The 25,014-nt window shown below is 43.9% G+C and overlaps 2 protein-coding genes across 3 annotated transcripts in view; one reads left to right on the top strand and one right to left on the bottom strand.

The window, feature by feature from the left end:
• MATR3 (matrin 3) overlaps positions 1-6,441 on the bottom strand; it is a 34,283-nt gene extending 27,842 nt beyond the window's left edge. For both annotated transcript variants that reach the window (XM_056856393.1, XM_056856394.1), the window contains exon 1: positions 6,402-6,441. The gene's annotated coding sequence lies outside the window, so the exon portion shown is untranslated. The remainder of the gene's footprint in view (positions 1-6,401) is intronic.
• A 7,200-nt stretch (positions 6,442-13,641) lies between these two features.
• SIL1 (SIL1 nucleotide exchange factor) overlaps positions 13,642-25,014 on the top strand; it is a 77,478-nt gene continuing 66,105 nt past the window's right edge. The window contains exons 1-4 of the mRNA XM_056856420.1: positions 13,642-13,727; positions 15,285-15,395; positions 17,481-17,622; positions 18,588-18,708. Coding sequence (XP_056712398.1) covers positions 15,291-15,395; positions 17,481-17,622; positions 18,588-18,708 — 368 coding nt within the window. The 5' untranslated portion in view covers positions 13,642-13,727; positions 15,285-15,290. The remainder of the gene's footprint in view (positions 13,728-15,284; positions 15,396-17,480; positions 17,623-18,587; positions 18,709-25,014) is intronic.

Below are 25,014 nucleotides of genomic sequence, written 5' to 3'. Positions count from 1 at the left end.
TTATCTAATTAAATAGGAAGGCTATCAGTTTCACAAGGGCATTCTTTGTTCATAGAAGGTGCGATTATGACCAAATAGTAGACAACTGACAGCTGGTGAATATCCAATCATGTCTAAACTATATAGCCATTCAAATGTTACCAAGCTGCCACCATCACAGTTAAGTGGAGTGGTGGTGATGCACAGGGAGAAGTAGTTAACTGTATGGGATAAGTCTAAAGATAACCCTCACATGCGACATTTTAAGCAGCAGTCACACAACAAAGCATTTTTCAGGAGAAGGGCCCAGAATCAATACCGAAATAAAGGACTTAAGGTAGTAGGTAAGGCTGGTTAAGATCTCTGATAACTTTAAATACCGCTGCCATTTAGAGAAGCCTTTGCTACACGGGCCAATAATCTGTATAAAGCAGCTTTGTCACATCATTCTCTAAGAAGTCAGTACAAATAATGGGAGCACTGTGACCGGTACAAACCTCTCCCCATCATAAGGAACATTTATTAGGACAATTTACAAGCTTTTACTTCAATTTGACACACAAATAGAACAATTTAAAACATGTATGGTCAGATAGATGCAAAAACTTGAGGGAAAAATATCTACCCAACAATGGGAAAGCTTGTGGATGAAAGATATAAAATGTATAGCCAGTCAAACAGTAAGGGAAAACTGGTATAAGATGTTCTATCTGTGGCATATTAAAGGATACTGAGAAGATGGACAATAATTATAAAGGGAAATGTAAAGAGGTGGATGGCACTTTTTATCATATGTGGTGGACGTGTAAAAAGACAAAGAAATACTGAAAAGAAATACATGCTGAAATCCAGAAAATTTTAAAATTAAATTTTCTATGGAAACTAAGAGTATGCTATTGGGTATTTCACCCAAACAATTTGGAAGAACTGTTCAGATATATGATTATGGCAGCCAGAGTAAAATGGAAAGCAGGAGTGTCCATGTAGAGAGGACTGGGAGAGCAAACTAGCTGAATATGCAGTAATGGCAAAATTGACAAATTATGTGAATCAAAGACTAATTAAAGAATTTCAAGATAAATGGAGAGCATACTATTTATATTACCTCCAAAAACGAGCAACAAAAAAGGACATTACTGATATACTTATGAATTTTGAAACATTCTCTTGATATATTGTACTGAATAGGTGCTAAAAATGGGGCGACTTAATTTTTGACTGGGAAGTATTATTAGAAATATAATACAATAATTAGCACCGTATTAATTCTTTACCTGTTTTATTTCATAATCCATCTTAAAAATTGTTTAATATTATGTATATTAAAGTACCTTATGAATTATGCAAAAATATTAGGATAATTATTGTTTAATGGTCATTACTACTTTATTATATATTGCTCATAATTGCGATTGTTTTTATTACATACTGTTCTTTATGTCATCATTGTTATATATTTTCTTCTTTTGGTGTAATTGATTTAATTGTAACTGAAATCATGATATGGCTTTTTATTCTTCTTTTCTGTTATGTTTTGTTTACATTCTTTAAAAATATTAAAAATCTTTATAAAAAGAAGAAAAAAAGAAGGAAGTCTGCAAAATCTGGGATGGATTATACCTAACAGTCTTCATGAGCAATGTGCATTTGCTGAGTTTGTTTACAATGTATCAATTAGAGAGGCAAGGTCTGAATTTGAAAGAGCATTTGACTAGACCAGTGATGGCGAACCTTTTAGAGACCGAGTGCCCAAACTGCAACCCAAAACCCACTTATTTATCATGAAGTGCCAACACGGCAATTTAACCTGAAGATTCCCCTTGAAGAAACCCCCTGAAGCAACCATGCAAAATAACAGGGGCGGGTTAGCTATGCACATGCTAATGGCTATGTAAACAGGAACAAAGGAGCAGACAAGTGGGAGGGGTGGAATTTCTCCTTTTGCTCCGAGACCATGAATAGGCAGTTTTAAAGTTGCATTTTTAAAAAGAGCTTTGAGTGAGCATCAAAACTGACCATGCATAAATGTCCAAACCTCCATATATTTGGAATTAAGGCACAGATTTGAGCATCCGGAACACTTCCAATCCCGCCCCCCCGCAAAGAAGCGTAGGGAAATAACTGAAGGAAGTCAGTCGGTGGATAAACTGTGCAGTGATTCATACTGAGGGCGCTTTCACACATGCCAAATAGTGCACTTTCAATCCACTTTACCAATCCTTAGCAAGTGGATTGTGCCATTTCACAGTTAAACCCAGCTGCAAATGGCATTGAAATCGTTTGGGATCAGTGGCCTAACTGAGGGAGAGGGGGAGAGAAAGGGGACCCTGCACTAGCCGGATGGAGCCATAGGTGGCCCACAGGGCCAGGTGTGATATGGAAAATTATCAGCATGATGAAGACGTAACCTATTCCTTCCACGATGGGAGGCCCAGGTACCAACTTTCTCGGAGGCTTAGGGAGGGCAGCTGGCTAGGCAGAACAAGCACCATTTTGCAACTTCTTATTGGGCCCCACCCCTGCAGCTTAACACAGTTGCACTAAACACTGCTAGGAGAGACTGGACACATAAAAAGACAAGACCGTGGCAAGATTCTTTCTTTCCCCAGCGTGGTGTAGTGGTTACCGAGGGGAGACAGGAGAACCCCGAGTTGGCAGGGACAGGAGCCGGCAGGAGAGCGGGGAAGACGCCGCCTCCGCACGAGCCGGGCAGCCAGCTAGCCCCGGCGCCACCACCCAGCTGAGAGGCGGCAGGGCGCGCACAGGAAGCGGACGGGCATGCGCCGCCTGGTCCTAATAAGGACTCGGGGGCGGGGCTTGGGAGGAGGATGGGGGCCTACTTAAAGGCCAGAGAGGCGGAGGCCGAGGAGGAAGGCAGACTGAGGTCTCAATCCTGTGCCTGAACAGGAGAGAGACTGGCTGCTTCCGAGGGACTGGTGACGGCTCCGCGCGTGCCCACAGAGAGGGCTCGGAGTGCCGGTTCGGCCACGCGTGCCATAGGTTCGCCAACACGGGACTAGACCAAATTCGTGAGGACTCCTTTGTTATGATTGCAACCTAAAGTGGTCCAGGTGCAATATTGGACTCAGAAGCTTCAAAATGCCCAGAAGTCTCATCAGCAACAAGTAAAGCTGTCCTGACATCAAGAGCCACAATGCAAACAGTCATATAACCTCATTTATGGAAAAATCAGCAGCAGGTTGGCAGCTGGCCAAGAAAACGAGCAACAAGAAATGATCAACTTATAACTGGTTGCATTAATCTGTTTTATATCAGTAACAACTGAGCTGAGAGAACTTCCTCATGAAGTCACCTAACAGTTGTCAAGCCATACCAAAAACATCAACTGTTTCATCTATCTAGTAGGAAGTAAGTATAACTGTTCTGGAAAAGGATGCCAGAATTTACAAGGTTTTCATTTTCTGAAACGTTTCAAACGCATGACAATTGGGGGAGGCACTTTTTACTATCATCAAAGCTACAGCATGGATTTGAAGAGATAAAGGCAACCATACATGGTCGAAGCAAGAAATGGTTACACAGAATGCCTGCTAGTATCAGTGGTCAAGGTCACCTATATTTAAAATTCAGCCAGACCTCCAGAGAGGCTGTCAAAGGCAGCAGCCACATCTTGCAAAAGAACTCTGGGATCCAACTGGCTCCATGACTTTATCAGGTGTGAAAAATAACTGGAATTGTGCCTCATCTTGTCAGGACCCTCAGGATAATGATTCAAACATATATTCTCAAATTCCTTCTCAGACAAACCAGAGCACCTGCTGTCAAGTCAGTGCAAGACATCCTCTTGCCCATTTCAACTCTCTCAAGCATCTCATCAGTCCTCTCCTTTGGCACTCCTCCCAATAGTTTAGTTTATTCGCAGTCAAGAAGCTAAGAAAGAGCCTGAGGCATTCACAAGACATACAGGAGCAAAAAGCACCTTATTTCTCCATAACAATGGCTGTTATCGCTCTAGGTATTCCCAGCGATGTATCAAGAGTTTTTTAAATGTTATAAAAAATTCTGTTCGTACTTTCAATGTATTCCCACCGATCTCTTAAGAGTTTGAAACTGTTGCAAAAAATACTGTTCACACTTTGTTTGGCTCCTTTAGCTGTGAAGACGTCTTCCAACCATTTTTTAGCCGTGGCAGCCAAAAACCCTTTTAAAGAGACGTTTTTTATAACATTTTCAAACTCTTGATACATCGCTGGGAATACCTAGTGTGGTAACAGCCAATACATCAACAGCCACTGGTTTGAGAACATCAGCTTATCATTTGAAGAAATGCAGCAGAGGAATGATCCATTTCATTCTTCTCTGCCAGATGCACATTTGTTATAATCCTTGCTAAGTTGAACTTCTGACAACTTTCACAACAGAAGTGTGTTCTAATAAACGAAAATTATTGTGAAAAAAGGAAGGATCTTTTAAAATGGCATCCAGCATAATTTGATGGAAGGGTGTTTTTATTATCTTAATTCTAAAGTCAACAACTGCTTCCTCCACAAAATAGAAAAGACAGCTCCAAGATAAAAGAAGAGCAAACCTATAAATTTATTTTGGAAAGTTTTAAATTAGATGTTTTGCCTGAAAAAAAATCCCTCAATTAAAGTTACTTCTTGTCCCAATTTGGGCACAAGAAAAAAAATGCAATCAAGATGGAAATGAACATTAGTTTTATTTATGTGTCATACAAACACACAGGATACACAGTAAAGGGAACAACTATACCACACTCATCTCCATCCTCCTACCCATATTCACATTTGACTTTAAACAATCTAACCGAAAGGTTCACACAATAAAGTTAAGTTACATTAAAACTGTTACATTATAGAACACAGTTACGTTATAAAACAGCCTTAACATACTCTCCTATATAACCTCTCGTTCATTTCAATATCCACTCAATCATTCCAACATAGCTTCCCCAGAAACCTAGGTAAGTGATTCCAGACACTGGTTCACACATGCACATTTGTTACTTGATTACTACGCTGGTCTCGTGCGCATTAACAGTGGTTTTCTTAGCTGCAGTATTTCTATCATAATGTCTGAAAACAGAAACCCGAAGAAGCCCCCACCTAAATCTTAGGCGGAGAGTATAGCAGAGCTTCAAATGTATAGGCCTGTTTCTCATCAACACAGACAACCTGTGTCTTGAGGCTGCACCATTTAAGACTACAAAGTGGGGGCTCACACGATAGAATGCTTCTTCCAGCAAAAGGATTCCTTTTGTTCTGAGAAACAAGGGATACCCGAGAGAAGAACTCTAGACTAGCACTGAAAAGATCTATACTTTGTTTTTATTAAGCAGAGAACTCTCTTGCATGGAGGAGTACTCCATGGTGTGGTCCTTCTCCAGCGCCTCAAAGTAGTACAGCTCAGACACAAGCACACCACCTCGGTGAGAACTAGACAAAGTTCACTGGAACAAGGCATTGTTACAGTCTTAGCGTGCTAGTTCAGGAAGTGCCCTGCTTGTTAATTAGCTTAGCATAAGCCTCATGTAAAAGATCTTATCCTGCATCACAAGAGGAGACAAAGAGGCAAAGGCCATTCCCACTCTGAAAACGTAAACACCCACAGCAGTTTAAAGCTGTTTTTAATACTAATAACATATCTGGGAATAAACCCCAGTGCACTCAAGAGGAGTAACTCCTAAGCAAATATGCATATGGTCAGGCTTTAACTCTGGGGGTATTTCCCAGGAAACTCACGCCAATGAATACAGTAGCACTTGCTATTGGGTAAACATGCTTCAACAGCAACATGACTTAAGTATTCTGTCTAAATGATCTCCATTTGATAAGCAAGGGAAGGGTGTCAACAACTTGGGGGGGAGTATTGTTCCTTTAATAAGAGGATTTTATATGTGGAAATGGGCAGGTGAAACTTTTCACAGAAATAAGGTAAGACGCTGTCTGGTAAACAACATCCTACTAAACCTTTACTGAAGGGGGTAGGGCATTATTGTTCCCAGGTTGCTCGCAGCCCTACCACCTACTACCACAGAAGAACATCCAACAACCTGAAATCAAGCCAAGGGGATCTTTCTCCTTGACGAACAAGTGAAACCCGCCAACTCAGGAGACTGGGAAGCGGAGGGCAGCACAGGAGAATCATGGAGGAAACAAAAACCGCCCCAAGAACGCCTGGTCTTCTTCGCAAGCCCCCGCATGCGCACCACCACTCAGGCGCATCCCCACCATCTACGCATGCGCAAGGCCACCTCTCCCGCTTCGGCACCATTCTCTCGCCCCTTCCCCCCCTCCATTTGCGCACGCGCACAAACCACTCGTCCCGCTCCGGCGCCGAGGTCTCGCCCCACCCCTTCAGCTTCCAACGGTCCAGGCCGCACACGATCAAGAGCGCAGAAAATGAAACTTACGCGGCCACCCTCCATGTTTCGTTCTTACCTCAGTCGCAAACTGAGCTTCACGCTTTCACGCCTCCCCCCACCACAAACTGCCAAGGTACGCGTGACGCGAAGAAAAAGAAAAGAAAAACTGCGCAGCTCTCGAGCCCGCGCGGCTCCCCTGGCAGACCGCTAATCCACCTAACGCATGCGCACTCTGCTCAGCGCGTGACGCATTACGCGCGCGCGTACGCGCCCCCTCTCGCGAGAGCATCATCTTAAAAAGCGGGCAGCCTTTCCAACTATCGCGCGATGCGAATAAATAGTCGCGTCTTTCAGCGTGCACCTCGGAGGAAGTCTAATTTTCGGGGGAGGGATCGCCCTGGTGGTTTCAACTAGGCGTTAAAATAAAAGCACAACATAAAAACACAAAATAAAAACATCTTGCTTGGGTTACGACAGCTGTTGGGCAACAGGCTGCTGCGCTACTGTAAACCTCACAGTTTGCTCAGAAATAAATACCTTTGTACAGTGTCTGGTCCCTTCACTTGACAAGAGGATGTGCGCTTAACTGGGAGGAAAACAAAGGAGCCTTGGAGCGCTTTAAAGACTATCGATATTTTCTTCCCGTGTGCATTTGGGCTGGCTAGAGCCAGCTTCTTTAGATGTGACGGGTGATATGTTATATAACACGGAAAGGCAGGCCAACGGGACACGAAATGTACAAATGGCAAGATGAAATGTAATTAGGCAATGCTGATGATCCTTTGACCCTGCCGTTTATTTTTATTTTTTTTAATACATCCTACATAAAGATCATTCACAGTGGGTAGCCGTGTTAGTCTGTCTGCAGTAGTAGAAAAAGGCAAGAGTCCAGTAGCACCTTAATGACTAACAAAAATATTTTCTGACAGAGTACGAGCTTTCGTGAGCCACAGCTCACTTCTTCAGATAAAGACAGATGGAGTCACATTCTAGCTGTAAGTAGAGGAGAGTGAATTCAGACAAGCATTAGTATGTAAATGTTAACAGTGTGTACATGTGAATAGCAGGCGTGATGGGATTAGGTGTGGTATGCAGAAAAGTCTGTGATGTCCAGGGGAGAGATGGGTGTGGATCCATGAATGCAAGGCTTATTACCAATGCATTTCTTCACACTCATCTCTCCCCTGGACATCACATACTCTTCTGCATACCACACCTAATCCCATCACGCCTGCTATTCACATGTACACACTGTTAACATTTACATACTAATGCTTGTCTGAATTCACTCTCCTCTACTTAAAAGACAGATGGATTCACATTCTAGCTGTATCTGAAGAAGTGAGCTGTGGCTCACGAAAGCTCCTACCCTGCCAGAAAATATTCTTGTTAGTCTTTAAGGTGCTACTTTATGTAATCCTACATAATCCTACACTCATTGCATCTGAAGAAGCAGGCTCTAGTAGTCCATACAAACATGCAGGAATTGAATCTTATTTGGTTAGTAAATAAGGTGAAAATAAAGCAGGAGTCCAGACTAACAAAACTTATTTTTAAAGGTGCCGCTGCTACAGATTAAAAGGACTACCCATCTAGAATTTTCCTTATATACGATATCACAAGACTCCTGTTGCTTTTGGCCGAAACAGACTTGTCCGTGCAATCCTAAAAACGCTTTCCTGGAATTAAGCTCCGTCAAATAAAAAGCGACTTGCTTCTGAGCAGAGCTGTTTAGGCATGGTCCTGCTTGTATAGAATCCTGCTTGTATAAATCTCATGGAAGAAAGTAACCGTGTTATAGTGCAATCCTATGTATATTCACTCTACTTTAACCCATTGAACGGATTTACATTGGATTAACACTACATAAAACCACACCGTTAATCCATTGCGGCTAAAATAAAAAGGAATCTAGTGGAACTTTAACAGATTTTACAAAAAGAATTCAGCAAGCTGGCTTTTAGCGCACGAAAACGTACGTGGTAGTAATAATAATAAAATAATGTGTGTGTTAAGTGCCATCAAGCCACTGCCAACGCATGGCGACCCTATGAATCAATGTCCTCCAAAACGTCCTGTCTTTAACAGCTAGGGTTGGCAGGTCCCTCTTCACCACCAGCAGGAGATTTTTGGGGTGGAGACTGAGGAGGGCGGGGCTTGTGGAGGGGAGGGGCTTCAATAGAGTCCTATAGCCACAGTGGCCATTTTCTCCAGGTGAACTGGTCTTCATCAGATGGAGATCAGTGGTAATAGCAGATCTCCAACTAGTACCTGGAGGTTGGCAACCGTATTAACAGCCTTGCTCAGGTCTTGCAAATTGAGGGCTGTTGTTGGGTCTTCCTCTTGTCCTGCAAAGGTACCACTGTGTGCGTAAAGTGCCATCAAGTCGTAGCCGACCTACGGTGACCCTTTTTGGGGTTTTCATGGCAAGAGACTAACAGAGGTGGTTTGCCAGTGCCTTCCTCTGCACAGCAACCCTGGACTTCCTTGGTGGTCTCCCATCCAAATACTAACCAGGGCTGACCCTGCTTAGCTTCTGAGGTCTGACGAGAGCAGGCTAGCCTGGGCCATCCAGGTCAAGGAAAAGTACCACTAGAGCCTGTTTATTTATGGAGCAAAGGAATGGGAGGCTTTGCCGCTCTCTAGATGCACATTTTCCCCATCTGAATTCTCAAAACTCTGCATGGGGGCTTATTTTTGAGTTTTAAGTGGGGAAAACGTGCATCTAGAGAGCGGCAAATGCAAGGCAAACTCTCCCTTGCATAAACGGCCCAAGCGTAGCTCCTTACTGCCTTTGATTTTCCCTACCTGCGGAGAGTAAAGAAACTCTCCCTCCCTCCGGCTCAAGCATCCTGGAGCAGCGGCAAGGACGTCACAGCTCCTAAGAGCAGCGAGGCTGGGCCACGTGTTTTTTTTCCTGGCCCAGCCAGGAGGCGTGGGCGTGGTCACCGTTGAGTGGGCGGAGCAAGAGCCCCGCGCTTCTGAGGAAGAAGGGGGGCGTGACGCGGCCGTACCTGATTGGCCGATCTTGGTCGGCCTCTGTGTTCGAAGACTCCGGCACTGAGGTAGGAAGGGAGAGGGTGTCGGAGGGTTCCTTCCGGGTTCCCCCGCAGTTGCCCTGCTGGGCATCTGTGCGCCTACTCGTCTTTGTGTCCCGCATTGTGCCTCTTGGGCTGTGGTCGACACGTGAAGGTAGACCGTGGCCATTTGTCCAGGGGAGGTTTTGCCTTGGATCTGCCGCTCCATAGATGCCCGTTTTCCCCATCCGAATCCCCAAGAGCTCAAAAATCAGCCCCCATGCAGAGTGTCGAGGTTTCTGGTGGGGGAAATGGGCCTCTAGAGAGCGGGGGAACCCAAAGCAAAAACCTTCCCCGTGTAAAAGTCCTTCACGCAACGCGTAGTTAAATTGTGGAACTCCCTGCCCCAGGATATGATGGCTGCCACCTTGGAAGGCTTTAAGAGGGGAGTGGACGTGTTCATGGAAATAATTCACAGTGGGTAGCCGTGTTAGTCTGTCTGCAGTAGTAGAAAAGGGCAAGAGTCCAGTAGCACCTTAAAGACTTAACAAAAATATTTTCTGGTAGGGTATGAGCTTTCGTGAGCCACAGCTCACTTCCTCTGAAGAAGTGAGCTGTGGCTCACGAAAGCTCATACCCTACCAGAAAATATTTTTGTTAGTCTTTAAGGTGCTACTGGACTCTTGCCCTTGTCTACATGTTCATGGAAGACAGGGCTATTGATAACTACCGTACCAGTCAAAATTGATGGTTACCAGTCAAAATAGATAATGGTCATGATGCATACCTATTTTCTCCAGGGTCAGAGGAGCATGCCTATTCTATTAGGTGCTTTTGGAACACAGGCAGGAAAATGCTGCTGCAGTTGTCTTGTTTGTGGGCTTCCTAGAGGCACCTGGTGTGAACAGACTGCTGGACTTGATGGGCCTTGGTCTGATCCAGCATGGCTTCTCTTGTGTTCTTAAATGGCCAGCAGCTGCTCCTTGGTGAGGTGGGTCTACCTGTGTTACTTCAGGCTGTCAGGAGGAGCGGGATGAATAGCTCTGTATTCAACAAGGAAGTTATCTGCATGTAGGAAGCTAGCCAATCTGGCAAAGGAATTGGCATAACCTAGATAGCTCACGATGAGTAGCTGTGTTACAGTGCATTCCCAAGGCGAGTTACTCCAGTCTAAGCCCATTGAAATGAATGGGCTTAGACTGGAGTAACTCTCCTTAGGAATGCACTGTTAGTCAATCGCAGTAGAAAAGAGCAAGAGTCTAGTAGCACCTTAAAGACTGAGTCAGCACTTCAAAACAAATGTGGTTCTGGTTTATGCTGGAAGAATCGTTATTAGAGTTCAAGATTCTTCGGGACTCATATTTTATAACAATCCAGCTTTCCTCCCCCCATGTTAGTTATTTGGGTGGAGGGAACTGCTTATTTATTTTATTTGTTTAGAATGTATTCTACTTTTTCTCTAAGAGTTCAGGGTGATCTCTCCATTTTGCCCTCTCAACAACCCTGTGAGGTAGGCTAGGCTAAGAGAGAGTGGCTAGTCCCCAAACCACCCAGTGAGCTTCATGGTACAATGGGGTTTTGAACTGAGCCCAGCTTTGCTGGGGAGGGCAGGATATAAGATTAATAAAATAAATAGATCATAGTCCCAGTCCTAGCGGCTGTACCAAGCTGGCTTTGTTTGATGGGATTTCACTTATGTAGTGCAGTCCAGGCACAGTCTGTAGATGGTACAGTCCAGACACAGGTTGAATCCTTGCCCCAGCCTTTACTAGAATGAGGCTGTAAACAGCACATGGTGTGTGTGTTTGATTTTAGCGTTACAGAAAAAACAATAGTAACAACAAAGGTTCAAATAAATTGCAAAACATGTATTACAGTATACAAATGATGAGCAAACGCAAAAAGTAAAAGTGTTGATAATATAAGGAAGAGAAACCTCTGACAGAAGACAGAAAAAATGTGCAAAGCACCAGACGTTACAAGGTGTTTATCTAATAACTTGTAGCTACTCCAAAATTTTACAAAATAGTAGTAACAACAAAGGTTCAAATAAATTGCAAAACATATATTACAGTATGCAAATAATGAACAAATGCAAAAAGCAAAAGTATTGATAATATAACACAGAATCACAACAGCATGAGCAAAAAGTGTTGATAATATAACACAGAACCACAACAGTGACAGGTCTGCCAGCTAACATTAGTTATAGTTCTGTTTGTTGTTGCCTTTCAAGGTTGCAGTCCAAAGAAGGATATCCAAACGGGATACTAGCCAGCAGACCTGTCACTATTGTGGTTCTGTGTTATATTATCAACACTTTTACTTTGAGTTTGCTCATCATTTGTTTACTGTAATACATGTTTTGCAACTTATTTGAACCTTTGTTACTACTATTTTGTAAAATTTTGGAGTAGCTACAAGTTATTAGATAAACGCCTTGTAACCTCTGGTGCTTTGCACATTTTTTCTGTCTTCTGTCAGAGGTTTCTCTCCTTTTTTTTCTGATTTGAGCATTAAATTTTATTTAGCGCATCCTGATCCTCCATTAAATTCAGGGTAGTAAACTTGCAGCTCCTATTTTATCTTCACTACCACCCTGTGAGTAGGGTTGCTAGGTTCCTCTTTGCCACTGGCGGGAGGTTTTTGGGGCGGAGCCTAAGGAGGGCGGGTTTGGGGAGGGACTTCAATATATAGAGTATATAGAGTCCATTTGCCAAAGCGGCCATTTTCTCTAGGTCAACTGAACTCTGTTGGCTGGAAATAATTTGTAATAGCAGGAGATCTCCAGCTTTTACCTGGAGGTTGGCAACCCTACTTCCTGTCCCTGCTTCCTTCCCTCCCCCTTTTTTCCTTCCCTTTCTTTTCCTGTTGCTTGGTTCTCTCCATCCCCCTTACCTTTTGTCTTCAGGCCTGTAGTCCTTTTGTGGTTATTGGCCTCCTGAGTACCATTTTATGTCCATCTCCTTACTGAGGATGGTTAGTTCCAGGAGCTGTTATGGAGGGGAGGCGCTATCTGTGTGTTTTTAGAATGGTTGCTTAGTTTTAAAGTTCCTATTTATATGTTTTAATGTTGATACGTATTGTGTGCTGTATTTACTATGTTAGAAGCTGCCCTGAGCCTGGCTGTGTTGGGAAGGGCAAGGTATAAATCTAATAAATAAATAAAAAGGGTCATAAGAACATAAGAAAGGCCATGTTGGATCAGACCAATGTCCGTCAAGTCCAGCAGTCTGTTCACCCAGTGGCTGCACAGGTGCCTCTAGGAAGCCCACAAACAAGACGACTGCAGCAGCATTATCCTGCCTGTGTTCCAAAGCACCTAATATAGAATCATAAAATCATAAAGTTGGAAGGTACCACCAGGGTCATCTAGTCCAACCCCGTGCACAATGCAGGAAATTCACAGCTACGTCCCCCAGTGACCCCTACTCCATGCCCAGAAGATGGCCAAGATGCCCTCCCTCTCAACATCTGCCTAAGGTCATAGAATCAGCATTGCTGACAGATGGCCATCTAACCTCTTCTTAAAAACCTCCAGGGAAGGAGAGCTTACCACCTCCCGAGGACGCCAGTTCCACTAAGGAACTGCTCTAACTGTCCGAAAATTCTTCCTGATGTCTAGACGGAAACTCTTTTGATTTAATTTCAACCCGTTGGTTCTGGTCTGACCTTCTGGAGCAACAGAAAACAACTCGGCACCCTCTATATGACAGCCCTTCAAGTACTTGAAGATGGTTATTATATCTCCTCTCAGTCTTCTCCTCTCCAGGCTAAACATACCCAGCTCCTTCAGCCTTTCCTCATAGGTCTTGGTCTCCAGACCCCTCACCCTCTTTGTTTCCCTCCTCTGGACATGTTCCAGCTTGTCTATATCTTTCTTAAATTGCGGTGCCCAAAACCGAACACAGTACTCTAGGTGAGGTCCGACCAGAGGGTTAGACATGCTCCTCTGATCCTGGAGAGAATAGGTATGCATCATGACTAGTAGCCATTTTGACTAGTAGCCATGAATACCCCTATTCTCCATGAACATGTCCATTCCCTTCTTAAAGCCTTCCAAGTTGGCAGCTATCACTACATCCTGGGGCAGGGAGTTCCACAATTTAACTATGCGCTGTGTGAAGAAATACTGTTCTCGAATTGCTTGTCCCAGTCTTCAGAGAATTACAGGTTGGCATCACTACCCAGACTGGGGAACCCAAACCTCTCCCTCCCCAGCGGAGGTCTTTAGTATGCTCCCACTGTGTTCATTTTTACAGATTCATGTGTGGCTGTAGACAAAACATCCATGAGAGGGAAGGAAAGGTTTAGAAGAACGAATGAACGAAGAAGAGAACAACAAAGAAGGCATTAAGGAAGAAGAAATTTAGGACATTGGGAAGGTATGGAGATAAGGAAGGGACATAATGGAAGAGCTAGAGTGAAAGAGATGGGTAAAGGGGAGGGAAGTGTTGGCATGCTGTGCAACTCTGGGAGTTTGGAGGGTGACTGATGCATTATTGGTGGTGGGAAGTGCTATCAGATTGCAGCTGACGTATGGCAAGCCCATAGGGTTTTCAAAGTAAGATGTCCAGAGGTGGTTTGCCACTGCCTGCCTCTGCGTAGTGACCCTAGACCTTGGTGGTCTCCCATCCAAGTACACACCAGGGCCGACCCTGCTTAGCTTCTGAGATCTGATCAGGTTGGGCTAGCCTAGGCCATCCAGGTCAGGGCAGTGCATTATCAGTCATAACTTTTTGATTTGTAAGGTGCTTTTACCATCCTGTGTGGCAAACCAAGTGGCCAAGGCCAGCTGTCCAGGCCTAGCAAGACCTGAACAGTTGCATTTCAAAAGGTGGGCAGGCATGGAATATCTGAGGGATTATATCAGTATGTAAAGGGAAGGCCTAAGGGAGGAACGTATGATGGTGGATTCAGAAGAGTATCTTGATCCTGGCACTTAAGGGTTGCAAAAATGATTGAAAGTCATGTTGCTAACTGTACTATTTCCACTTATGGACTTCTTGTTGTGGCTGACCTGTATTGATTCCACCACAAAGTTGCTTGTTTGGGCAGCCTGGTGTTACAATGGATGCACCTCTTTGCAGTGGTCTGTATTGCTGTCATTTGCCGTGCAAGGTATGGTGAAGCAGAAAGCGCTACTTGTAGCAGGTAGTGACAGAGGAGGAGGATTACACCCCTGGCCAAAATCCCCGGGGAGAGATATAATTCACATATTGCCACCCAGAGAAGAAACCTTAAGTGAGGAAAACCCACGTTAGCAAGCAACTATGGAAACATTCCCCCCTACACACACACACACATATTCACACACAAGCATGCTATGTCTTTCCAAATAAGCAAGAAAATAAATACATGAAACCACTCTTTCGGTCAGCGTGAGTACCAAACACACACAGGAAAGCCAGTGTGGTCGAATGGCTAGGACCTGGGAGATCTTCCATGAAGCTCACTGAATGATCACAGGCTGATCGCTTTCCTTTGGGCTAACCTACCTTGCAGGTTTGTTGTGAGGGCAAAATGGAAGAAGGGGGAAACTTTGTATACTGCTCTGACCTACTTGGAAAAAGAACGGGATAAAAATGTGATTGGTGGATACATATACAACGATAGCTTGTGCTGCATACTAAATTAGTTTACGTCCTGATTGTATAAACATGTTTTTAGACTGTAGTCTAGGACCTATAAAATCCATAGTGGGTTTCCCATTGACTGGAGAGATTTGAATTGCATTCTGTAATGTTAAATACATATTTATAACTGATTTCTGTAAGATTTACTCACTTTTAATTGCCTTGAGGGATGCATCCTTCAGATGCAAACTTTGGAGAGGTCGTATTTACTGCTTAGTTGTGTTTTTGTTCCTGCGGAACCTTGCTAGCTAGTAAAATGGTAGAATGCAGGGATGGTATTGTCATTAACCAAATGTTGTATTTCAGGTTGCAATGTCTCCCAGCATCTGTTTCCCGTCCATTGTGTCCAAACTTAGCTTGGTGGTCTTGCTGCTTTCTGCAATAAGCTTCCCTTCGTGCTCAAGTGTCAGAGCCACAGTAAGTGTCCTTAATGACTCCATACTGAAGGAGGTTGCACGAGAGAAAGTTCAACCATCAGCATGATTTCAAACTGGCAGGATAGGTTTACTCTCCATGTTTTTCCTTCTGGAGTTAACTGCGAGTTTTAACACAGCTTGTTTAATTTCTGGATCATTGCGGAAGCATTAAGCGCAGCTGTCCCCTTGGGAAAAAAATTGTTTCAGTGATTACGGTTGATTACGGTACTGTTTTTTCCCCTCTAGTTATTTTGAACTCTTAGTAAATTTGGGAAAGGAGAAATCCTTTTACGTTTAAAATGGCTGTCAGCTTATTAAAGAAGTCAAGGATAAGGGGGTGAAAACCCAAGACACCCTTCAGCTTTACTACATGTACAGTGTTACTGCTATTGGGTAATGGCTATTGTTCCTTTTCCTCATCTCATTCCTCTGCTCCAAATCTTCCCCACACACGTGGCTTTTCCTCCCTCTGGTTTTCAATTGCGTGTCTACCTGCAAAAGGAGGATATCTCTGAATACAGCTTGCATATGGGGCAGAAGAAACAATCAGTAAAACATTTCTGCATCAGATTAGAGACAAGCCTCCTTCGTCCCCTTCCTAGCAAGTCTTATTTTTGATCAACAGATATCCCAGTTGTCAGGTTCTAAGTTTAATTTAAAGAAATGTGTACATAGTTTAGCAAGCGTGTGAAAAGTAACCAAATTTTTGTGGGTTGATTTAGAATCAGGAGATGGGAGATACCAGTCACACATTATTAGGAGTATGCTGAAGATTGAGGGAGGGTCTCCTTTTTGCCTCTCCCATCTTTAAAAATAGTTTTTACAGTTTGCATATTGTTATTTGAAAATCAATTTAGGTGACTAAGAGTTTTATGCTCTGTTAGTATTTCTAATGGCTGGATTTCTAGGTTCCAGCTCACATGGTTCTTGGACTCCAGTTAAAGGGAGCAGGTAGTAGGTGGTGTGAAATACCTCTGTCTAAGACCCTGGAGAGCTGCTGCCAGTCTGAGTAGACAATACTGATCTTGACGGACCTTCCGCACATGCGCAGAAGCATCCGGTCTCCTTTTCCAGCCTGTGCTCCTCCTGATTTGAAATCATCACCCTCTGCCCCCATGATGTAAACAGGTGTGGATAGAGATAGCACAGTTCTCATTCAAGTCAAGCAGGGTGCCGGTTGCAGACGGATGCTAGGCCCAGTAAGCTCTCAAATCACATAGGCGTGTAGAAGAGCACCCCTTGCCCCTGCCAAACCCACAGTGTTGGGTAAAAAGGACAATGTGATTAAAAAGGGCTCGATTCAGGCTGAGGGGGGCACGTTTTGAGGCTGGTAAACCTGGTGCTTTCCTGATGATGCTATGCTGAAGCCTGGAGACTTTTGGAGGTATTTTCCCGATTTCATTTCAGACTACAGGCGTTTGCCCAAGGCTCTGAAATGGGACTGAGAAAATGGCATCATGTTGCCGCATAGGTCAATGGGTGAAGGGAGCATAAAGACTCCTGTATTCCATCAGTGGAGCTCCACTGACTGAAGATGAGGGAAGGAGGTACTATCTACTTACTCCCCTCCCTTCTCACTGCCTCCCATTGATAGGGTGGCCAACCTCCAGGGGGCAATTGGAGATCTCCTGGAATTGCCACCAATCTCCAGACAACATACTTTATTTATTTAAAACACATATCCCGCTTATCCTGGCTACTTTAGAAAGTGGAATGCATGACATTATACCCTACTAAAATCCATCCCCTCTCTACATACCACTCTCCCAGGCGCCACCCTCAAATCTCCAGGTATTTCTGAATGTAGAGTTGCCAACCCTACCCACTGACCCCATGGCTGTTCCTCCATGCAGATCCCACAACCCTGCAAATCACCTTTCCTGAGCTGGAAGGGAAGGTTGGGGAAGATCCGCAGCCCTTAGTTCCTTCCGCTGGCAGATCACTGGATCCAACCCTGTGTACTTAACCATGGGTCTTTACAAACTTTTATGCTAATTAGAAAGCCTTTTAATGTGGCTTTTTTCCCCACCAGCAAATACCCTGTATGCATTCTGCAAAACAAAAGCTGTGTTCTTTATTTACCAAGGAGTTTGCGCTCACAACAAAAGAGGAGAGCGATGTAAAAGAACAGAACCAGAAAGAGGTGGAGGAGGTGGAGGAGGAAGAGCTTGACCCTGAAGATTTGGAAGTGTTTTATCCAACACGTCAATGGCAAACAGTGCGGCCAGGTAAGTTTAAAGTGGCTTTGTGCAGATCTTTCGAAATAATATATTGTGTTAATCAGGGAAACTGCTTGGAAACAAGCAGAGGCTGCAAGATGTAACTGAAAAATGAATAAATTTCAGTCCCAAACCCTAACATTCTGTTCAGAGCACCAGTTTGGCATTTTCTGTGTCTGTAAGTAAACCTGTTCGCAAAAGTGAATGACTGAATTGAAAAACCGCGGTAAAGAAAATTTATGCACATATGTCAAGTGGGGAAAAAATAGAAGATATAAAAAATCAAGGGAAGATACAAAAATATGAATAATTTGAAGCACAGTATAGTCTGTTTAAAAATCACAACACCAGGCTCTCTTTCCTTGACGAGTTACACAAAAGGGCTTTAATCATGTTAAATATAACTGAAGAGTTGTTTTTTTATATGGCGACTTTCTCCACCACTTAAGGGAGAATGAAACCGGCTAACAATCGCCTCCCCCTCCCCAGAACAGACACCCTGTGAGGTAGGTGAGGCTGAGAGAGCTCTAAGAGAGCTGTGACTAGCCCAAGGTCACCCAGCTGGCTTCATGTGGAGGAGTGGGGAAACCAACTCAGTTCACCAGATCAGCCTCCACTGCTCATGTGGAGGAGTGGGGAACCAAACCCGGTTATCCAGATCAGACTCCACCGCTCCAAACCACCGCTCTTAACCACTACGTCACGCTGGCTCTCCAAGTAAGCCTATGCATAATTTATTTAGGAGTGCATTCTGCTGAATTTAAGAGGGTTTAGTTTTGGTACAGTTCGCATAGGGTTGGGCTGTAATGTTTGTAACACTGAAATAAAAGTGCATGTTCAGCAATCAAAATCTTGAGAACAACAGCGGCATAATCCTAGGCAGCGTTATACCCTTTGAAGTCAATGGACTTGGGGTGTAACTCTGCTGAGGACTGCATTGCAAGTACGTTGTAACATTCTCATGTTGTTTGCAGGTCAAGCTCTTCCTGCAGGATTACACGTGCAATTAAATCTTCAGACAGGGGAAAGGCTAGCCAAGCTTCCAGACAATGACAATGAAAAAAGGGATGCGAAAGATCCTTCGAAAAATAAAAGGTACAGTAGCTTAAAAGGGGTGTTTATGTTGGTCTGGTTTTTTTTAATTGGAAGTTGGTAAGTTTCTGATTCCCTCTCCCTTTTCTTTATTTGAAGAAAGAAGTTGCATAACTTCTTTACATAGTTTGGCATTCAAGAGTCGCTGAATAACTTGAATCTCCCTGGATCTTATTTTCAGTTTTCAAGGTTCCACCTTTCTTGGAACTAGGGGGAAACAAACTCTAGTACTAAAGTTACAGTGGTAACAGCATTTTATTCTCTGTTTTTTAAGAGAACCATGATGCATCAACGCAGGTACTGTTCATTATTTCTAGAATCCTCTCCGCTCCATTTGTTTTTCTTAACCTTGCAATCTTATTGTTCAGCTGACTTTCAAGGTTGTCACTGTCACAACATCTTAATAATTCAAATACTTTAATCCCAATGAACATTTGTTAAACACTAATGAAGGGACCAGGAAGTGTGAGAGTGTTTATAGGGAGGGCTCCATGGTAGAAGAAGAAGAAGAGTTGGTTTTTATATGCCAACTTTCTCTACCACTTAAGGGAGACTCAAGCTGGCTTACAATCACCTTCCCCTTCCCACAACAGACACTCTGTGAGGTGGGTGGGGCTGAGAGAATGTGACTTGCCCAAGGTCACCCAGCTGGCTTCATGTGGAGGAGTGGGGAAACAAATCCAGTTCACCAGATTAGTCTCCGCCACTCATGTGGAGGAGTGGGGAATCAAACCCGGTTCTCCAGATCAGACTCCACCACTCCACTGTTTGGGATGCTGAATGTTCCAGGTTCAGTCCCTGGCATCTCTAGTGAAAAGGATCAGGTCGTTGGTGATATGAAATCTCTCATTGGAGACCCTGAAGAGCCGCCGCCATCTGAACAGACAATACTGACCTTGATGGACTAGTGGTCTGATTCAGTATGAGTCAGATTCACAGGTTTACTTTCCTATAGTCCTTCTTGCCTCTCTTTCTTCAGTCCCTTCCATGTCAGCGCCCCCCCCCCCCACTGCCAACACTGCCTCCTCGATTTGTACAGGGAAGAAGAGGGTTCAAGATGGTGCCTGATCGAGGAGAATAAGTGTGGTGAAACAGCCAGACCCTGTAGTCCAGTTGCAGCTCAGCCAGAAGTGAATTCTCCCCCTCCCAATAATTTCCTGCAGACAAAAAGTGGTGTTTCTGTCTGCTTCCTGAAAGAACACGGCCAATGGAGTAGAGGCCCTTTGCACCAGCCTGTACTGCCAGCCTGAGAAGCTGCTAGTATATGGGATCGGTACTAGTCAGTGCGTAGAGGGGTAATTGTTGTGGATTGGGTGTATGAGATGACACCCGTCTCCAGACCTAGAAGCTAGGATCTTAAATTTCCCACCCTACAAACTTCTTTTAGTTTTTTTCCTCTATACTTTTGTTTTTATAGTTGAGGATGTTGGGCAGAGCCGTAACTGGCTAATTTTGCACCCGAGGCTAGAATATAAAATGGCGCCCCCCTATGCTTTGATGGGAGAGCAGGCAGAATGGTATAGCCCAATCTCGTCAGATCTCAGAAGCTCAGCAGGGTTGGTACTTGGAAGGGAGACCCCCAAAGCACACTCTGCAGAGGAAGGTAATGGCAAAACACTTCCAATTAATCACTTGCCTTGAAAGTTCCTTGCTGGAGTCATCACAAGTTGGCTGTGACCTGATGGCACTTTACACACCCACATACTTTCATAGTCGTTATTTTGACAAAAAGGTAAATGCATCAATAAGAGCCCCGTGGCGCAGAGTGGTGAAGCTGCAGTACTGCAGTCAAAAGCTCTGCTCATGACCTGAGTTCGATCCCGATGGAAGTTGGTTTAAGGTAGCGGCTCAAGGTTAACTCAGCCATGCAGTTCCGCAGTTGGCCAACTGCAGGATTTGTTTCCCCACTCCTCCACGTGAAGCCAGCTGGGTGACCTTGGGCTAATCACTCTCTATCAGCCCCACCTACCTCCCAGGGTGCCTGTTGTGGGGAGGGGAAGGGGAGGTGATTGTCAGCTGGTTTGATTCTTCCTTAAGTGGTAGAGAAAGTCGGCATATAAAAACCAACTTTTCTTCTTAGTCATACCAACAGGTTAGGCTTGTCTCTCAATTTGGTATTCATTTCTTTTATACACATAAATAGAATAAGCTTTGTTAAGAGAACGAAACCTGCTGGACTGGTGAGAACAGAAACTGAACTGTTTGAGAACAAAGCCTGCTGGACTTAGTTTACATCTGTGTAAATAAGCATATGACTGGCTTGACGAGTCAAAAAGAGTCTGAGGCAGAGGGAGCTTTCTGACAGTGCAATCCTATGCAGAATTATTTTAGTCTGAGTCCATTAACTTTAGTGGACTCAGACTGGAGCAACTCTGCATAGGGATGCACTGTAAGGATCCTACTCCTCCTTCTGGCAATATCTCAACCAAGGAAATAAGCTTCCTTAAAAATCACTCTTTTCAGATTGTGTATTTTTGTGTGCACTTTGCCAGCTTTTATATTTGTTTAAAGAAGATCTGCTCACGACCTGAGTTTGATCCCGACAGAAGTCAGTTTCAGGTATCCTGCTCAAAGTTGACTCAGCCTTCCATCCTTCCGAGGTCGGTGAAATGAGTACCCAGCTTGCTGGGGGTAAAGGGAAGATGACTGGGGAAGGCATTGGCAAACCACCCCGTAAACAAAGTCTGCCTAGGAAACGTCGGGATGTGATGTCACCCCATGGGTCAGGAATGACCCGGTGCTTGCACAGGGGACCTTTACCTTTAAAGAAGCTTACCATCTCAGAGGCAGAAGACAAACTAGTATTGCTACTGCCCTATAAAATAGGGTTTTCAGGTCCCTCTTCGCCATCAGCGGGAGATTTTTGGGGTGGAGCCTGAGGAGGGCGGGGTTTGGGGAGGGGAAGGATTTCAATGCCATAGAGTCCAATGCTTTGCTTGTATTAATTACATTGCCTTGCATCTTTGCATTGTTCTCATAAATGCTTTAGCAACTATTTCATTGGATATAACTTGATGTTTATATATGCCATTAGTTCCTTTTTTTTTAAGTCACTTTCACTTGTTGGCACGAGTTCCTCTTTTTGAGTACCTGGAGGCTGGCAACTCTACTAATTGGCTAGCCGCCCCTGCTTGGTTCAGTTACAATTTATAGAAATGTGTCCATTTCCTAATGGCATGGTGACTTGGGATAGAACATGCATATTTTATATTTTCCCCCCTGCGCCCCTCAGTTTCGTGTGCCTGAGGCAAGTGCCTTGTTATGGCTCTTTGTTATGGCTTTTATGGCTCTATTTTTGGGTCCTTTAGTCCTCAAGGAGGGCAGTGCCTGGCCTCTGGGTGCTACTTGGCATTCACATGGCCTATTATGGGTGGATTATAGGCTTGAAGGAAACACACAGTAGGCTTGATGAGAACATCTAAGGAACAGGTTTGTTTCAGTGGTGTGCGTGGCTTGGTCGTTTCTCTGTTTTCCTTTCCTCTAGCCCTCTCCATTTTCAGTAACAAAGTCAGTGGAGCTCTGAGAAAGCATAATGATTACAAAGCAGGTTTCTTGTTCAACTGATTTGGACTTACAGCATGGAAAAGGAAGGCTTTTTTCTTTCAACTGGTTTTGACAGGAACAACACCCAAACCCTACCTATCTTCATATTACCTAAAGACTCCCTGTTTAACCAGTAGGGTTGCCAACCTTCAGGTATTAGCTTTAGATCTCCTGCTATTACAACTGATCTGCAGCCGATGGAGATCAGTTCACCTGGAGAAAATGGCCGCTTTGGCAGTTGTCATTGAAGTCCCTCCTCTCCCCAAACCTTGCCCTCCTCAGGCTTTGCCCCAAAAACCTTCTGGTGGTGAAGAGGGACCTGGCAACCCTATTAACCAGTAAAACTCCTTTCTCACCCAAACCCAACAGTAACCAACTCTGTCAGTTGGCCAGCAGTTAGTCTGCCGAAATATTCCCCCCTCCCCCATTTTAAAGTGTTTGGCTGAGGCTCTTGGAGGGCAGAACTTGAAACCGTCCCACACAGTATATAAGGACATCATGAATTATGAATTTGTTATGCTTAGCAGTCTGAGATGTTATTGTTGGTCTCTAAGAATGAAGGTAGCCAGCCCCATGGCGCAGAGTGGTAAGCTGCAGTCAAAGCTCTGCTCACGACCTGAGTCCGATCTCAGTGGAAGTCAGTTTCAGGTAGCCGGCTCAAGGTTGACTCAGCCTTCCATCCTTCTTAGGTTGGTAAGATGAGCACCCAGCTTGCTGGGGGTAAAGGGAAGACGACTGGGGAAGGCAATGGCAAACCACCCCATAAAACATAGTCTGCCTAGTAAACGATGCGATGTGACATCACCCCATGAGTCAGTAATGACCTGATGCTTGCACAGGGGACTACCTTTACGTTTTAATCTAAGAATGATGTAGATCAGAGGTTCCCACTTGGTACTCCACGAAACATCTCCTAGTGCTTCGTGAAGAGATTGGAAAGAAAAATACTACTGTCATTTGGTTTAGTATATAGGTGCTAGGTGAAAATTAGTGCTCTGTGACAAATTGCTCTCCTGAAAAGTGCTCCATGAATCAGAAAGTTTGGGAACCTCTGATATCGAGGAACACCCAGCATGAGATGGATTGACTCAATCAAAGAAGGTAAAATATGCTTTACAATAAATATGTCATTAGACATGAAGAGATAGAATAATGCTACCCAAAAAGAAGTGAACTATTAAAATGTAAATTTAAATAGTAAACTCAATAAAAATTGTATGAATACAAATGTTTATGTTTTATGTTCATATGTTTGTGTATTGAAATAAAACTTTTAAAACTTAAAAAAAGGAAGCCATGACCCTCAGTCTTCAAGACCTGAGCAAGGCTGTTAATGATAGGACATTTTGGAGAACATTAATTCATAGGTAGGGCTGCCAGGTCACGTCATGAGACGACAAGGGTCACTGGAAAAGACAGTCATGCTAGGAAAAGTTGAGGGCAGCAGGAAAAGAGGAAGACCCAACAAGAGATGGATTGACTCAATAAAGGAAGCCACAGCCTTCAATTTGCAAGATCTGAGCAAGGCTGTCAAAGATAGGACATTTTGGAGGACTTTCATTCATGAGTCAGAAACGACTTGACGGCACTTAACACACACACAGGGCTGCCAGGTCACTCTTCATCACCAGTGGGAGGTTTTTGGGGCAGAGCCTGAGGTGGGCAGGGTTTGGGGAGGGACATCAGCGCCATTGAGTCCAATTGCCAAAGCAGCCATTTTCTCCAGGGGAACTGATCTCTATCGGCTGGAGATCAGCGGGAGATCTCCAGCTAGTACCTGGAGGTTGGCAACCCTATTCATAGGGTTGCTATAAGTCAGAAGTGACTTGATGGCTCTTAACACACACACACACACACTCTCAAGAATGCTGTGTTACTGGTGCCTCCTTCCGTTTTTGTATGCATGCGATGTACATTGTTGAGATTTTATTTTCTTTGACTTGTGAGCCAGTCACACACTCTCCTTTCTCAGCCTAACCTACTTCTCTGGGTTATTGTGAGAGTAACATGGAGGAGAGGGAAATGATGTATGCCATCCTGAGTTCCTTAGAGAAAGCACGGGACAAGGACATGATACTGGTGAATGATTAAGTGCATGACTTGTGCTCTGCAGATGTAAATGTATGTTTATAGATAGCAACAATGGCAGGCTCCCTGTTGCAATGCTAACTTTGGTGTTTTGAATGGAATTGAATTCTGATAAGCACCCTTTCTTTGGAGGGCTTTTAAGGTATCTTTTTGATGGAAATAAAACAGTGCAGCCTATTAAAGGCAATGTGAAAGTGCATAATAAAGTTGGAAGATTATGCTGAAGATAGAAGCTGATTAAAAAAATTAATTAGTGATCACAGCAAGAGTGCTGTTGGATTAAATTTTTTTTAAAGGAGAATAATTGACTGCAAGGAAATACTTGAATAGCTCCAATGACACTGTGAGCTGTTGGGGAAACCCCTGTCCTTTTCTACAATATTGAATTGCCACAGACAGATGAGCGGCCCAGGGCTAAGTCAGACTACATTCACACTAAAATCACAATATTTTAATTGTTTTCATCTGTTGTCTGGCTTTCTCACAGACTCAAGGTGGATTAGAGAATAGTAAAACACTGTAATACAGATTTGTACATACCAATCATAAACAGTGCTATCCAAATCCGGGTTGATAATATCCTTGTTAAACTGAGTGGCAATAATAGCCTGAAAACAAACAAACATAAATTCAGTGCACAATGTTAGTAAAATCTGAATATCTTTATTGATGGCTTAC

This window comes from Euleptes europaea, chromosome 10 (genome assembly GCF_029931775.1).
Source record: "Euleptes europaea isolate rEulEur1 chromosome 10, rEulEur1.hap1, whole genome shotgun sequence".
NCBI classification, from domain to species: Eukaryota; Metazoa; Chordata; class Lepidosauria; order Squamata; family Sphaerodactylidae; genus Euleptes; species Euleptes europaea.
The sequence above is the reverse complement of the archived record's forward strand: the minus strand, read 5'-3'. Positions and strand labels throughout refer to the sequence as shown.